This window comes from Suncus etruscus, chromosome 16 (assembly GCF_024139225.1).
Source record: "Suncus etruscus isolate mSunEtr1 chromosome 16, mSunEtr1.pri.cur, whole genome shotgun sequence".
Taxonomy (NCBI): domain Eukaryota; kingdom Metazoa; phylum Chordata; class Mammalia; order Eulipotyphla; family Soricidae; genus Suncus; species Suncus etruscus.
In genome coordinates, this window is record NC_064863.1 from 71,358,186 (window position 1) to 71,376,014 (window position 17,829).

The 17,829-nt window shown below is 40.1% G+C and overlaps 1 protein-coding gene across 1 annotated transcript in view; it reads left to right on the forward strand.

Moving 5' to 3' along the window:
- Positions 1-17,829, forward strand: part of LOC126032203 (uncharacterized) — a 57,544-nt gene that overhangs the window by 16,231 nt on the left and 23,484 nt on the right. Inside the window, exon 4 of the mRNA XM_049789879.1 lies at positions 3,364-3,465. Within this exon, the coding sequence (XP_049645836.1) occupies positions 3,364-3,465 (102 nt within the window). The remainder of the gene's footprint in view (positions 1-3,363; positions 3,466-17,829) is intronic.

Here is a 17,829-nt window from a genome sequence, read left to right on the forward strand (position 1 = left end):
AAAAGATTTAGAATAGCTGAGTTTTGCCCCATCCAACATATTTGCATTCTCATTTTCACTCTCCTGCCTACCTGAGAACCCAAGTTCAAGGATATTGAAACATACATAGAAAAACAGCAATTACTTTACCCATTTTTTAATTTTTGCATGGACTGCATTGTCCTGTGCATGTGGGTAGAATCCTCAAGTTAATGTTTTGACTTTGACTGAGCAATGTTTCTAGACACAGAATTCTGGTTCTACTGATGTATATTTTTCCTTAGTTTATATGGAATGATGTTTGCCTACACTTCATTGCTATTGATTTCTCAACTCCAGTAACTTTCTTGTCTGATAAAGAACCCAGTCACCAAATCAAATGCTATTACGTGAAGTTTTTTTTCTTTCAATGAATCATCTCATCAGCACATGAGTTAAAAGTCTTAGTATACAAAGATAAAAGAGTGGAATTGGAGTGAGGTGTGTAAGCCCAGCAGGACCAGGTCTGGGCTGTGGCTGTAATTTAAACTTTAAAAAGCACCATTTTGAATTAAACTGATGTGTGGGAAACCAGCCATTTCTTCTAGTCAAGGAACCCACCACCACACATTAAAAAAACAGCATTAAACTACAAAGGTCACAGTGGGGAATAACACAGAACCCCACCACAACTTGTGACTGAAGACAGTTTTGATGATCCAAACAACATCAGCCACATGCATTAGGACTTTAGAGAGGAAATGTAAAGGCTATTTAAAGAAGTCAAAGAAACCATGGAACAAACAACCCATAAGATTCAAGAGGATATGAAAGTAAAAGGAAAAAAATCAAACAAAAATATCAGGGCTGTGGGGCCAGAGTGGTGGCGCTAAAGGCCTTGCAAGCACTGACCTAGGATGGACCATGGTTCAATCCCCTGGTATCACATATTATCTCCCCAAGCCAGGAGCAATTTCTGAGTGTATAGCCAGGAGTAACCCCTGAACTTCAATAGGTGTGGCCCAAAAACAAAAATCTATCAGGGTTGAAAAACATGGTAGGTGGAATGAAAAACTCAGTGAAAAGCATCACTAGCAGAGTAACAGCTGCTAAGGACAGAATTAGTGAACTGGAAGATGAGCTGCAGAACACCTCCAACAGAAGAGGCTGGAAAAGAGCCTTAAGCAATTAGAAGATGGAAAAATTTTCAAAGAAAGTGAACATACAACATTAAAACTATTGAATAAAGACAAGAGAAACAGCATTAGAACTATTGGAGTCCCAGAGACTCAGAAAGAAAATCCCCATGAAGAACCAACAGTCAAGGACATCATTCCTGAGAAATTCCCAGAGATAAAAAGCACATGAAACCATATCCTGGATGCCCGAAGAGTGCCAGCTAAAAAAGATCCAAAGAAAGGCACCCCAAGATACACCCTAGTCACAATGATAAAAACCACAACTAGGGGCCAGAGAGATAGCATGGAGGTAAGGCGTTTGCCTTTCATGCAGAAGGTCATCGGTTCGAATCCCGTTGTCCCATATGGTCCCCTGTGCCTGCCAGGAGCAATTTCTGAGCATGGAGCTAGGAGTAACTCCTGAGCACTGCCGGGTGTGACCCAAAAACCACAAAAAAACAAACAAAAAAAAACACAACTAGGGATATAATACAGAAAGAAGGGAAATTACATACAAGGATTCATCCTTTAGATTTACAGTAGATTTACCACAAGCAACTTTCCATGTCCAAAGGTAGTGGTGGGAGATAGTGACATTATTCAACTAAATGAATGCTTTACCAAGAATATTTCACCTAGCCAGACTTTCATTCAAGTTTGAATGAAGGATATACAAGTTCATGCATAAACAACAGCTCAGAAACTTTACAGACTCAAAACCAACCTAAAAAGAAAAACTGAGGGTCTACTTTAAAGCACAACACCCCACAAACACCCCAAACTCCTACAATCATCTCTCTCAATGTCAGTGCACTAAATGCACCAGTTAAAAGACACAGAGTGGAAAAATGAATAAGAAAATTGAATCTTGGGGCCGGAGCAATAGCACAGTGTTAAGGCATTTGCATTGCACTCAGCCAACACAGGAAAGACCCCAATTTGAATCCCAGCATCCCATATGGTCTCCTGAGCCTGCCAGGAGCAATTTCTGAGTGTAGAACCAGGAGTAACCCCTGAGCACTGCCAAAATCATCACCATCATCATCATCATCATCATCATCATTATCATGGGCTAGAAGCTGGAGAGATAGCACAGCAGTAGGGCATTTGCCTTGCATGCAGCTGATCCAGGACAGACCTCACTCAGTTCAATCCCCAGCATCCCAAATGGCCCCCAGGAGTTACCTCTGATATCACCAGGTATGACTCAAAAACAAACAAAAAATAAATAAAATAAAATAATTTTAAAAAGAAATAACCTTCCTCAATATATGTTTTGCCAATAATGTGTATTTAATTTATAGATAATTACAGAGATAACTTAATAAAAATTAAGTGATCCAAAGCCTAAGGCCACATTATATAAGATACTTTTGGTAGAAAATTTGACTAAATTATATATTATTAGTGAAGAAATTATTTTAAATCAAAATATACAATCTTTCTTTTCTGCTGGGGAGCAGTGATGGGGCTTGCATAGCCTCTGGCAGTGCTTAAAGGTTTCTCAAGCTCTGTATTCACTCCTAGTGGTTCTCAGGGTATGATTCTCAATGCCTGGACCTCCCACAAACACAGCATGTACTCAACTCTTAGAGTTCTCTCTAGTCCATAGGATACAATCTTTGAGAGAAATGTTATCCAAAAATTGTCAGACAAAATAAAATGTGTTAGATAAAGTACTTAAATATATACAAATATAGATATATAACATTTTATGAATTTCTTAAGGGATAATTAGTATTGTGCATATCAGCCATTGCTGATGATTGCCCCAAGTTTGATCTCCTACCAGAATAAGGTATAAGGAAACTTGATGAAAAATAGTCTCAGTAGCAGAAAAGTCCTAAACCATTATTTTGATAACTTTCTGTTAAAGTTTTTTTTAAGTAAGTAATTCTTCTCCAATTATTTTCATGAATACATAATCAGCATAAATATTTTAATTGAAATATTAATGGAGGGAGTGAAGAAATTGTAAAGCAGATAAAGCACTTTCCTTACATGCAACTGATCTAATTTTAATCCCTACTATACATATGATCCCCCAACCTTGCAAGAAGTGATCTTATTGAGACAGGATAGTTGGCCACAAAAAATAAACTAGAGATATTGTGGTTTGTTTTATTTCATGTTTCTTCTATATTTTGCTTCAAATGAACATATGCACTCTGTAAATTCTCCAGTTAAAATAATCTCTATAGGTTAAATATTTCTATTAATTTTCCAGGTTAGTGACGCATTTGTGAGAAACCCTTTACTCTCACAAGATTATTTTCCTACTTCAAATGCAATTGAGGTAGATTTTCAGCAAGTACTAGGGAAATATATGGTATGTAATCTCCAATTCTACTCTTAAATATTATTTGTTACGGTGACAAATCACAAAGTGTTTTTATTAAAAATGTATTGGTCAAGATATGAAGTATCAGTCAAGAATCGTTATATATAAAGATATAAGTATTGGTCAATATATAAAGTATTGGTCAAGAAAATTTATATATAAATATATAAAGTATTGATCAAGAATACAAATATTAATGGACCTGTTACACTAGTAGTCCAGGGGGCTAGGGGTGGAGGTTTGGGATGCATCAGGGAACTATGGTGGAGGGAGGTCAACACTGGTGGTGGGAATGGCCCTAATTCACTGTCACTAAACACCTGAACTACAACTGTGAAAGACTTGTAATTCACAATGGTCTCAATAAAAAAAAATTTTTTTAATAATACAAAGATTGTTGGGAACTAAGAACAATATAAAGAATGATATTCATAATATATATTCATAATATATTCATAAGCAAATAAAAGCATGTTTACTTTAAATAAAATATTGTTTATTTAACATCTTTACATACAACTTTAAAAAAAATTCCTGAGTGGATTCACTCCAGAATAACCTCTGAGCACTGTCAGGTATGGCACGCACGCACACATGCACACACACACACACACACACACACACACACACACACACACACACACACACACACACACACAATAGTAAAGAGTGAGGCTGGAAGGTGAAAGATAAACCAGAAATTTTTTGTGGGGAATGTCTTGGAGCCACACCTAGCTCTCTACTCTGGCTTCAGAGATCATGATAAAGTACCAGGGATCAATTCCAGAGTCCCTGCAGGCAAACCATGTGCTCTAGCTAACTTCGAGTCTTCTTCCCAGATGAAAACCAAAAATATTTAAGTGATTGCCAAATCAGTGGGTGGAGGAACACTGGACTAGAAACCAGATCTCTGAATAAGACGGTTCACAAATTTAACGTTGGAACTTATAAATATTTTATAATAATAAATATCATAAAATAAAAGGAATCCCTACTAATAAGTTTATTACAAGAAGATAAATATAGTACGATTCCACTTACAGAGGTCAGATTTATAATGGAATAGAAAGGTGACTGCACAACTCTGAATTAGGGAAAAGATTAGTGTTTGATAGGTTCAGAATTTTCTGCGGAAAAGTTCTGAAAATGGTGGTTGCACAATATTTGATCCTGCTGAGCCAGTAGACTTAACAATGAAAATATTTAAGTTTTGTGGTTTTTCTATTATGTACAGTAAAACTTGAATTTCAGGAGCTGGAGAATTAGAATAGGGTTTTGGTGCTTGCCTAGCATGCACTGACACAGTTTCATTCGCCACACTGCAAAGTCCCCTGAGCAATGCCCAGAGCGACCCCCTTACCACAGTGTTGGCAGGAGATCCTTACCATCACTAGGATGGCCCAAAAATGAAAACAAAATATATATTCTTTTTGGGCCGGAGCGGTGGTGCAAGGGGTAAGGCGTCTGCCTTGCCCGCTCTAGCCTACGACAGACTGTGGTTCTATCCCCCAACGTCCCATATGGTCCCCCAAGCCAGGAGCGATTTCTGAGTGCATAGCCAGGAGTAACCCCTAAGTGTCACTGGATGTGACCCAAAAACCAAAATATGTATATATACATATATATACATACATACATATATTCTTTTTACTTTAAAAAGGAAGTATTACATGTGCATGAAAATATAAAAAAAAAAATACTATGCCTTCAATGTTTAAGGAGTCACATATATTTTATGGCTTTAGATTGCTTTGTGTACTGCTAAGAAATGTTATAATGTACTACAATCTGGGGGCTTGTGGACAAAGTAATTGTACATGGGTTCTGCCTTATTTTTCTTAATGTTCTTTGACCAATATTTAGGCGTCATCAGGGGGATTTCTTCTGAGAACTCTGTTTATGGGTGATTGTCCTTCCACTATAACTTTACCTTGTCCTCTTTGCATCATTGTTCTCATAATTAAAAATAAAAAATTAGGGCCGGGCGGTGGCGCTGGAGGTAAGGTGCCTGCCTTGCCTGTGCTAGCCTAGGATGGACCGCGGTTCGATCCCCCCGGCGTCCCATATGGTCCCCCAAGAAGCCAGGAGCAACTTCTGAGCGCATAGCCAGGAGTAACCCCTGAGCGTCACAGGGTGTGGCCCAAAAACCAAAAAAAAAAATAAATAAATAAATAAAATAAAATAAAATAAAAAATTAAATAAAAATAAAAATAAACCAAATAACTGTAGTAGAATGCCTGTCTCGAATACAGGTAGGGGATGGAAGGGGGGAGTGGGGAATGTTACACTGGTGAAGGGGGGTGTTCTGTTTGTGACTGTAACCCAACTATGATCGTGTTACTTAAATAAAAAATATTTAAAAAATAATAATAAAGAAAGCATTAGGGACTGGATAGCACAACAGACGGACCTGGGTTTGGTTTCCTGGCATTTCATATGGTCCCCCTAGCCTGACAGGAGCTGTTTCTGAGCACAGAGCTAGGAGTGACCCCTGAGCACTGCTGGGTGTGACCTCAAAACAAAAAAAAATAAAATAAATAAAAAGAACTACTTAAGGAGTTGGTGACTTAAGTGAAATAGTTCAATTGACTTTAAAACATTCAGTGTGAGAGCCAGAGAATTAGTAAGGTTATGGTGATTATCTTTTTCTTTTTTTTTCCTTTCCATTTTTGTTTTTTTGGGGCCACAACCAGCAGTGGTCAGATATTATTCCTGGGGGCCAGAGTGGTGACACAGTGGTAGGGTGTTCATCTTGCACGTGTGGACTGTGGTTGGATCCCCCAGAGTCTCATATGGTCCCCCAAGCCAGGAGCAATTTCTGAGTGCATAGCCAGGATTAACCCCTGACATCACCATGTGTGGGCCAAAAGCCAAAAATAATAAAGAAAGAAAGAAAGAAAGAAAGAAGGAAGGAAGGAAGGAAGGAAGGAAGGAAGGAAGGAAGGAAGGAAGGAAGGAAGGAAGGAAGGAAGGAAGGAAGGAAGGAAGGAAGGAAGGAAAAGTATATTTCCTGGCACTGTGCTCAGCAATCACTCCTAGTGGGACCTGAGTATCATATGGATGACAGAATCAAACCTAGGTTTTCCCATGATACTGTCTCTCTGGTCTTTAAGGCTCTTGCATTGCATGCATCCTACCAGGATTTAATCCCCAGCACCAGTTATAGTTCCTGCTCTCCGCACCATAGCCAGAGTGATCCCTGAACACAGAGCCAGGAGTAAGCTCTGAACACTACCAGCCCCCAGAAAAAATAATCTCCTAAGGGACTATAGAATAGTGCAGCAGTTAGAGTATGCTTTGCCCTGAATGCAATGTTTTGCATGTACCCAAACTGGGTTCAATCCCTGGTACATATCCTCCAAAGCATTTCTGAATTTATCCCCCTTTTATCTCCCTCTTCCTTGCACCTCCACATTCTAGGTCTTGTCACTGCCCTACACGCCCACTATTCTGGTGGAATATCTCCAGAGTGACTTCTGGGTTCCCTGAGCATGCTGGGGAGGCCCCCACAAAAACAATCATTTCTAGAAAACCCAGAATCTCACATTTAATCCTCAGTACCAGCCCGCTACCAAACAGGGTTCCAGTAGCACAGTCATTTAGAGTGCCCAGTGCCACCACAAAAATGTGTCAGGCATCACATCCAGAATATTGTGTGGCACCTGGAAAGCACTGCAACCAAAGTGTGTGAAAACACAACTAAATTGTGCAAAAACACCACAATCAATTGTACAACCCCCAGCAAGCACCACCCATATGTGCAAGTACCAAAAACATATGTCATATGAGCCTCAGCCATTACGACAAGAAAATAAAAGGGGAAAGGAATCTTCTATGTCTATACCCTAAAATAATCTAATAACAGTGTGTCCTGCTTTGGGTACCTACAAATATCTGTGACTGCTACATAGACCCTTACAAGAGGTACAGTTTAAGACTGTTCTCTCAAGACGAACCTCAACCTAAATCTGCTGCTATTCAAAGTCACCACCAAGGAGATGAGTGTACAGATGAAAACTAAAGAAACTGTGGTACATGTACACAATGGAATACTATGCAGCTGTCAGGAGAGATGATGTCATGAAATTTTCCTATACATGGATGTACATGGGCTTTATTATGCTGAGTGAAATACAGCAAAGGAAGAGACATAGACACAAAATAGTCTCACTGATCTATGGGTTTTAAGAAAAATAAAAGACATTATTATAATAATACCTAGAGACAGTAGAGATGAGGGCTGGAAGAACTGGCCCATGATATGAAGCTTACCAGAAAGACTGGTGAGTACACTCTTTAAGTTTAAAAGAAAGAGGAAATTGGGGGAGCACCTTTGCTTTGGGTTAATGGCTGGGTGTTAACTTACAATATCATACATGTTTATATAAACATATCATATGTGTTTTGTATATTCCTTGAGATAAAAGCAGTTCTTAGAACAAAATCATGCAGTTTGCAGCAACATGGATAGAACTAAAAGATATCAACCTGAATGAAGTTAGTCAGAATAACAACAACAGAGGCAGAATAATTTCTCATTTAAAACTTAAACATACTCATCAAGGCAGCAGTATATATAAATATATTTATATATTATATTATTACATAATTATTATGTTATTATATTATGTAATAATATAATATATAAATATATTTAAATATATAATGATCTGAAGGCAGTATAATGGGGGGATTGATTCATAATTACATTAGGAGGATGAATGAAAGGGAGGGGTAAGGGAGGGGAAAGAAACAGTGATGGTGATGGTTGTGGTACCAGACTTATGTCTATGAGAAAACCATTATTAATAATATTATAAACCAAAAATAAATAAGATTGAAGGTAAAAAAATAAAAGTAAAAGTAATCATTTTAATGTATAAATCTTATTGCAATAAAACATTTTGATACGGGGATGGAGCAATAGTACAGCAGATAGGGTGTTTGCCTTGCAGACAGCTGACTCGAGTTTGATCCCCAGAATTCCATATGGTTTCCTGAGCCTGCCAGGAGTGAGTGAGCCCTGAGCACAGAGAACCCTAAGCACAGAGTAACTCCTGAGCATCACTGGGTATGACTACACAACAAAAAACAAACAAAACATTTTTTTGTTTTTGTTTGTTCTTTTTTTGAGGGGGGGAGTTGGGCCACACCCAACAGCGTTCAGGGGTTACTCCTGGCTCTATGTTCAGAAATCGCTCCTGGAAGGCTCAGGGAACCATATGGGATGCCAGGATTCGAACCACCATCCTTCTGCATGCAAGGCAAAAGCCTTACCTCCATGCTATCTCTCCAGCCCAAACAAAACATTTTTTGGTCACACCCAGCAGTGCTCAGGGGTTACTTCTGGCTCTATGCCCAGAAATTGCCCCTGGCAAGCACGAGGGACCATATGGGATGCTGGGATTCGAACCACTGTCCTTCTGCATGGAAGGCAAATGCTTTACCTCCATGCTATCTCGCCAGCCCCCAAACAAAACATTTTTAAGCAAGTAAAAATAAATATTTACACATATTAGCAAGTACTGTGATTAAAAAAAATGTACGAGTCCTGATGCCAGGCAATAAAGTGTGTGAGCACCATAGTGACCTCCTAAAAAATATTCACAAAAACCAAGCAGTCTGACAGTGTGTATGAACTTAGTTATCACAACAAAAGGCAAAAGGAAAGGAAGTGGGAAGGCTAATTAAAAAAAAAATTCTAGCTATTGTGAATAAGGCTGCAGTGAACAAAGGAGTACAGAACTGCTGAGTACAGATGAATGATTAAAGAAACCAAGGTACATGTACACAACAGAATACTATGCAGGGGGCAGTGAAATCACAGCAGTAGGGCATTTGCCTTGAATGTGGCCAACCAGGAGAGTTCCAGTTTGATTCCCGGCATCCCATATGGTCCCCCTGAGCCTGCCAGGAGCGATTTCTGAGCACAGATCCAGGTGTGACCCCCAGCGCTGCTGGGTGTGGCCCAAAACCCAATGAATCATAAATAAAAAGTTACAAAATGAAAAAGAATTCTATGCAGCTGTTAAGAAAAATGAAATCATGAAATTTACAAATACATAGATGGATATAGAGAGTATTCTGCTGAGGAAATGAATCAGAGGGAGAGGACTAGACATAGAATAATTGCATTATTTTGTGGGATATTAAAAGTATATAGTATAACATTAATATCCAGAAGCAACAGAGTCAAGGGCCAGAAGAACCAATCCATAATATAAAGCTTCCCACAAGTAGCATGAGAGTGCAGTTAAGACAGAGAAGGGATCACAATGATAATGATAGTTCGAAAAGATTACTCTGGACAGGAACTGGATGCTGAAAGGAAATAAAGTGATGCCCCTTCAGTGACAATATTGCAAACCACAATGTTTAAAAGGAAGAAAGAGTGATAGAGAGAGAAAAGAAAAATGCCTGCAAGCAGGGAGAGGGAGAGGTAGAGGGCAATGGGGAGGACAAGAGGGAAACTGGGGACATTGGTGGCCAGAAATGTGCACTGACCAAGGGTATTGAACATTGTATAACTGAAACTCAATCATGAACAACTTTGTATTGTGTATTTCACAATGATTCAATTAGGGAATTAACTTATTAAAATAATAAATAATTATAGGGTCAGAGAGATAGTACAGCAGTACACTTGACTTGCTTGCAGTCACCCAGGTTCTCAGCATCCCAGATGGTCCCCCAAAGTACCACCAAGAATAATTCCTAAACGCAGAGCCATTAGTAATCCCTGAGCATAACTGGGTATGATCCAAAAACAAATTAATAAAAAGTAATTCTAGTGTCCAAGATAAAGCTCAATGGGCTGAGCTTTACATGTTTTCCATGCATCTGGCTCAGGTTCAACCACCAGCCTCCTATAGTTCCCTTGAGCACCACCAAGCCTTTGCACACCAAGCCTTGAATAACCCCTGAATATCTCTGGGCGCAACCCAAACACAGAAAATAATTTACTGGGGACATTGGTAGTGGGAAATGTGCACTGATGAAGGGTATTGTGCATTGCATGACTGAAACCCAATCATGAGTGACTTTGTGTCTGTGGAAGAAAAACTGTATTATGAGCAACCTTGTAACCACAGTGTTTGAATAATGTAAATTTTTTTTTTTTGGTTTTTGGGTCACACCCGGCTGTGCTCAGGGGTTACTCCTGGCTGTCTGCTCAGAAATAGCTCCTGGCAGGCACGGGGGACCATATGGGTCACTGGGATTCGAACCAACCACCTTTGGTCCTGGATCGGCTGCTTGCAAGCCAACGCCACTGTGCTATCTCTCCGGGCCCCTTTTTTTTTTGTGTGTGTGTGTATGTGGTTTTGTGTGTGTGTGTGTGTGTGTTTTGTAAATATTTTTTAATTTACAAAAGAATACTAGGGACTAGAGCAATAATCCACTAGCTATGGCATTTGTCTTGCATGCAGCTGACACAGGTTTGTTCCCCTGAGGAGTGATCCCAGAGCACAAAACCTGGATAAGCCCTGGGAACTGCCAGATGTAGCCAGAAAGAAAAAAGAAAAAAAAAAATGTGTGAAGCTAAACTCTTGAAATCTTAGAAACCAAAGATTAGTTAACAAAAATGTTTAATTAAAATAACTTTTATAATTTTAAATGAAGTTGGGCCCGGAGAGATAGCACAGCGGTGTTTGCTTTGCAATCAGCCGATCCAGGACCTAAAGTGGTGATTCGAAACCTGGTGTCCCATATGGTCCCCCATGCCTGCCAGGAGCTATTTCTGAGTAGACAGCCAGGAGTAACCCCTGAGCACTGCCGGGTGTGGCCCAAAAACCAAAAAAAAAAAATTTTTTTAAATGAAGTTTGTATTACAATAAGTTTCTCTGGAGCACCAATGGAAGTGCGTCAAAACAAAAAAAATAAACAACAAAAATCAGTGGTCAAATATCACCAATTGAGAGAGGTGACTCCTTTGTCTGTGAAGGCAGGCAGGAGGGGTCTGGTCCTGCTGTGAGATTAGCGACTGGAAGAGACTAAGGGGGCCTGTCGGCTTTGTGTGTTTCTTTTCTCTTGTCTCCTGAAGCACTCCTGAGAGGGCAAGCAAGGGCCCAGCAAAAAATGTCTCCTAGAGGTCCCAGAAGAGCACTGCTGCTCTGCTTTGCTTTGCGGCCACGCATTCTTTCTAACTAATGAACCCTACCATAACACACAGAAAAAAAATCACACTACAAGCATGACAATGGGAAAACCTCGTGGGCAAACACCATGCACAGAGAATGAAGATGATAGCTGTGATGACCCAAAAAATACCAACCATCTGATTAATCTCTCGGAAAAGGAGTTTAGAATAGAGATATGGAGGATCCTCAAGGAAATCAAAGAAAACATATTGCTAGCTGAACAGAACACAAAGACAAAAACCAGAAAACTGCAAACTGAAATAACAGGTCTGAAAAACATGGTAGCTGAACTGAAAACCTCAATGAAAAGCCTCTCCAACAGGGTAATAGCAACCGAGGACAGAATCGGTGAACTGGAAGATGAAATGCAGAACAACTCTATACAGCAGAAGATATTGGAAAAGAACCTTAAGGCAAACAATTAGTCAATGAAAAAAGTACTCAAGGGCGGCCGGGAAGGTGGCACTAGAGGTAAGATGTCTGCCTTGCAAGCACTAGCATAGGACGGACAGTGGTTCGATCCCCCAGCATCCCATATGGTCCCCCAAGCCAGGGGCGATTTCTGAGCACATAGCCAGGAGTAACCCCTGAGCGTCAAACGGGTGTGGCCCAAAAACAAAAAAAAAGAAAAAAAGAAAAAATACTCAAGGAATGTGAACAGATGAGAAAAAAATCACCAATCAAAAAACAGAAATTTTTAGGCCCAGATGATCAGATACAATCAAAATATTAAAGAGAATAAGAAGACAAGCTACAGACTAGAAGAAAACATTTGCAGTGGACAAATCTAATAAAAGCCATTATTTAATGGCTATTAAGAGTCAATATGGGGCTAGAGATCTAAATTCAATCCAGTTTAATCCAACCCTCATCCAATTCCTGGCACCACATTTGATTCCCATAACACAGAGCCAGGCATAAGCCCTGAGCACACCTAGCTGTAGCACAAAACCAAAACCAAATGAACAAGTGAACTTAACAATAAGAAAACCCAATTAAAAAACAACTGGGGGTTGGGGAGAAATAGCATGGAGGTAGGGCGTTTGCTTTGCAATCAGAATTACAGAGGTCCAAGTCCCAGTATCCCATATGGTCCCCTGAGCCTGCCAGGAGCAATTTCTGAATGTAGAGCTAGAAGGAACCCCTGAGCTTCCGAGTGTAACCCTCCCCCCCCCAAAAAAAAAAACATAACTAGGGCCAGAGAGTACAGGAAGTAAGGCTTTCCTTGCAAGTGACTGACTCAGTTTGATGCCTGGTATCCCATAAATGCCATTTCTATCTCCTCAGCCCCACCAAGCAGTTGAGACCAATAAACAAACAAAAAGTTAAGTCAAATAAATCATCATATGAAAAGATGTTCTACAGTATTTGACCTGAAAATCTTAAATTACAGCCACAGTGAAACACCCTGACATACCTATTAAAATGGCCAAAATCCAAAGCATTCACACATCAAATGCTGTTAAGAATGTGGAGCAATAGAAACCCATTCTCAGGGTATGAGTAATAATGCCACAGTCACCTTGAAGACAGTTTGTCTGCTTATAAGAAATTAAACATACTCTAACCACACAACTCAATAATTCTCTTCCTTGGCATTTATCCAAAAGTTAAAAGCATTTTTCCATGCACAAACTTGCATACAGGGGCCAAAGCACTTTGCACACAGCTGACCCAGTTTCAATCCCCAGAATCTCATACGGTTCTCCCACGCCTGCCAGCAAAAAATAAATAAATAAGTAAATAAATTAATTAATTAAATAAAAAGCCCTGCATACAGATATTACAGTAGCTTAACATATGGTTGTCAAATACGGGAGCAACTAAGATCTCTTTCATTAGTCATAAAATGATGAATCACAAAATAATAGATTCTGATTCAGTACTAAAAAGAAGTGTGCTATCACACCATGAAAAGGCAGAGAGGAACTTCAATTGCATCTTCCCAAAAGGCCACTTCTAAAAGGCTGCCTACCGTGTGATTCCAATTATCTGACCTTCTGGAAAAGTCAAAACCATGAAGAGAGAAAAAAAGATCAAAGACCAATTGCTATGAGGGCTTAAAAGGAAAGGAAGCCTAAATAGGTAGAGAACAGAAGATTTTTTTTTTCTTGTTTGTTTTTGGGCCACAGCAGGCATTGCCCAGGGGTTACTCCTGGCTCTGTGCATTAAAAATTACTTTTGGAGGGCTGGAGAAATACACACTGGGTAGAGCATTTGCTTTACACAAGGCCAACCAGGTTCAATCTTTGGCATCACATACGGTTTCTCAAACCCACTAGGAGTGATTTCTGATTGCAGAGCCAGGAAGTAACCCCTGAGCACCACAGAGTGTGGGTCTTTCACAGGAAGAAATGAAGGAAGGGAGGGAGGGACGAAAGGAGGGAGTGAGGAAGGAAGGAAGAAGGAAGGAGGGAGGGAGGGAAACAAGGGAGGGAGGAAGGAAGGAAGGAAGGAAGGAAGGAAGGAAGGAAGGAAGGAAGGAAGGAAGGAAGGAAGGAAGGAAGGAAGGAAGGAAGGAGGAGGGAGGGAGGGAGGGAGGGAGGAAGGGAAAGAAGGAAGGGAGGAGGGAAGGAAGGAGGGAGGGAGGGAAGGAAGGGTGGAGGGAAGGAAAGAAGGGAGGAGGGAGGGAAAGAAGGTAGGGAAGAGGGAAGGAAGGGAGGAAGGAGAGAGGGAAGGAAGGAAATGGAAAGAAGGAAGGGAGGAGAGAAGGAAGAGAGAAGGGTGGGAGGGAAGGAAGGAAGAATACAAAGAAGGTAGGGAGAAGGGAAGTAAGGAAGGGAGGAGGAAGGAAGGGAAGGACAGAAGGATGGAAAGAAGGAAGGGAGGAGGGAAGGAAGGAAGGAGGGAGGGACGGAGGGAGGGTGGGAAGGAAGGAAGGAAAGAAGGGAGGGATGGCAGGCAGGCAGGCAGGCATGCTGGCTCCAGGAAGCATGTGGAATGCCAGAGATCAAATCCACATCAGCCACATACAGGGCAAACACCCTACCCGCTGTGCTATTGCTCGGCCCCAGAGAACAGAGAATTTTTTTATTTTTATTTAAACACCTTGATTACAAATATGATTGTGACCAGCAAAGGTAGCCTGCAAGATTTCTATCCTCTTGATTTTATGAAGGTATGTTTTATGTGTCAGCATGTGGTCTATCCTGGAGAATGACCTATGTACATTGGAGAAGAAGGTGTATCCAGGCTTTTTGGGGTGGAGTGCCTATATATATATATATATATATATACTAGTCCTCTTTCTTCCATTACTCTTTTCAGGACTAGTATGTTTTTGTTGGGTTTCAGTCTGGTTGACCTATCAAGTGTTGACAGGGCCGTGTTGAGGTCTCCCACAATTATTGTGTTATTATTGATATCTTCTTTCAGATTCATCAGTAATTGTATTAAATAATTTGCTGGTCTCTCATTGGGTGCATATATGTTTAATAGTCTGATTTCTTCCTGTTGCACATATCCCTTGATTAGTACATAGTGTCCATCTTTGTCCCTTACAACTTTTTTGAGTATAAAGTTGGTGCCATAAGATATTAATATGGCCACCTCAGCTTTTTTTTTTGGTTTTGGGGTCACACCCGGCGGTGCTCAGGGGTGACTCCTGGCTGTCTGCTCAGAAATAGCTCCTGGCAGGCACGGGGGACCATATGGGACACCAGGATTCGAACCAACCACCTTTGGTCCTGGATTGGCTGCTTGCAAGGCAAACGCCCGCTGTGCTATCTCTCCGGGCCCCACCCCAGCTTTTTTAAGGGTGTTGTTTGATTGGATGATTTTCCTTCAGCCTTTGATTTTGAGTCTATGTTTGTTCTGACTATTTAGGTGTGTTTCTTGTAGGCAGCAGAAGGTTGGATTCATCTTTTTGACACATTTTGCCACTCTATGTCTTTTATTTGATGAATTTAGTCCATTGACATTGAGGGAGATGATTGTCATAGGATTTAATAGTCTCACTCATCTATGGGTTTTAAGAAAAATAAAAGTCATCTTTGCAACAATCCTCAGAGACAATGAGAGGAGGGCTGGTACTTCCAGCTCACTTCATGAAGCTCACCACAAAGAGTGGTGAGTGCAGTTATAGAAATAACTACATTGAGAACTACCATAATCATGTGAATGAATGAGGGAACTGGAAAGCCTGTCTAGAGTACATGTGGGGGTGGGTGGGATGGAGGGAGATTTGGGACATTGGTGGTGGGAATGCTGCACTGGTGAAGGGGGGTGTCCTTCACATGAATGAAACCTAATCACAATCATATTTTTAATAAAGATGTTTAAATAAAGAAAAAAGGATGTGAAGTGCAATTCACTATGCATAATTTCACTATGTATAAATTCTATTATAGATTTCTATAAAGGAAATTTTCAAAAGAATATAAAAATAAGCTAAAAATAAAAAATGTTTGATATTTTAGAAGTCATAATTGTCATTGAAACTTAAATCATTTGGAAATTGAAAAATGACAATAATTTGTTTTATTAATGTCTGATTGTCAACTCTGGGTTTCACAAAAATTGATTATTTTGTTTGAATTTCTGAATTAACTGCAGTTCTTAACCCTGAACTATACTTTGCCTCTGTTTCCCTCACCCTTCTCCTGGCCATACCTTACTAAGGCAATTTGATAAATAAATATATCTGTATCCAGACCAAAAACAAAGAAAAATCAAGTCATACGATGATTATATCTAAAACAGAGCAAAAGATGGGAACCACCTATATATAGGACTAGACTACAGCCCACTAAGCATAGAATTAACTACACCTGATCCCTGGCTTACCTTATACAGGAGTGTATGATGAAGCTGGTAACAGAGGAGTGGTGCATGAAGGAAAAAGAGTGTCTTATTATACATTGCCCCTTTTAGAAATATTAATAAGAGCAATGCCTCTTTAATGTCATCTTACACAGGAACAAAAGGATTTACTAAAAAAGCAAATAAAAAAAGGCTGTGAAAGGCTTGGACCAAATCATTACATAATTGGGGACCTAAACCTGGACCCCCCAGACATAGATTTAAAATGGTGGACTTGTAACATATTAAATATAATAAAAATCCTGCTCACTGCTCAGCCTGGTCAGATTTCTTATATTAAGTAAAGATTAACCACATTAACCACTATTTTTAGGTCATATAGTTAATATAGACAATCACCAGAGTGCCATTGTTTAGAAATAGTAAGTTTATCTCCAATGACGGTAAATGGATGCTCAATCTACAACAAGCTGTAAAGTGGAGACCAGTTGCACTAGCATACTGGGGGGTAGAGAAGGGAGAAATGGGATGCATACTGGGAACGGGGGCGGAGGGAGGACAGCACTGGTGGTGGGAATGCCCCTCATTCATTGTCACTATGTACCATAATGATGCAGTGAAAGATTTGTAATGCACTTTGGTCACAATAAAAAAAATTTTTTTTTTGTTTTTTTGTTTTTGGGCCACACCCGGCGCTGCTCAGGGGTTACTCCTGGCTGTCTGCTCAGAAATAGCTCCTGGCAGGCACAGGGGACCATATAGGCCACTGGGATTCGAACCAACCACCTTTGGTCCTGGATCGGCTGCTTGCAAGGCAAACGCCGCTGTGCTATCTCTCCGGGCCCACAATAAAAAATTTTTAAAAATAATTTTTCTTATGATTAAGAAAAGAAATAGTGGGGCCGGGCAGTGGCGCAAGAGGTAAGGTGCCTGCCTTGCCTGCACTAGCCTTGGACAGACCACAGTTCGATCCCCTGGTGTCCCATATGGTCCCCCAAGCCAGGAGCAACTTCTGACCGCATAGCCAGGAGTAACCCCTGAGCGTTACCAGGTGTGGCCCAAAAACCAAAAAAAAAAAAAAAAAAAGAAAAGAAATAGTAAGATTATATTAGGTCAGCATGCTTAGAAAATTGTTAATAATATGTTGAAATGAGGAACCTGTAAATTGATGTATTTTGATTTTTTGCCAGTAACCTGCTGTTAAATGTATATTTAAAAAAAAAAAAAACCTAGAAAAAAAATGTAGTTGCTCTGTAGCTGAGGCTCAAGCCAAAGCTCTTAGCCACTTTCCAGCATCAAGACTTCGAGTCTTTTGTTGCCGACCCCTTGCCCACCTGTCTTCCAAGAAGGACCTGAGTGCTGCCCTCCAATGGCACTCAATGCCCACTCAATTTTACTGTGAACCTAAAATGACTTTAAAAATTCTACTTAGGGGCGTAAGAAATAGTACAAA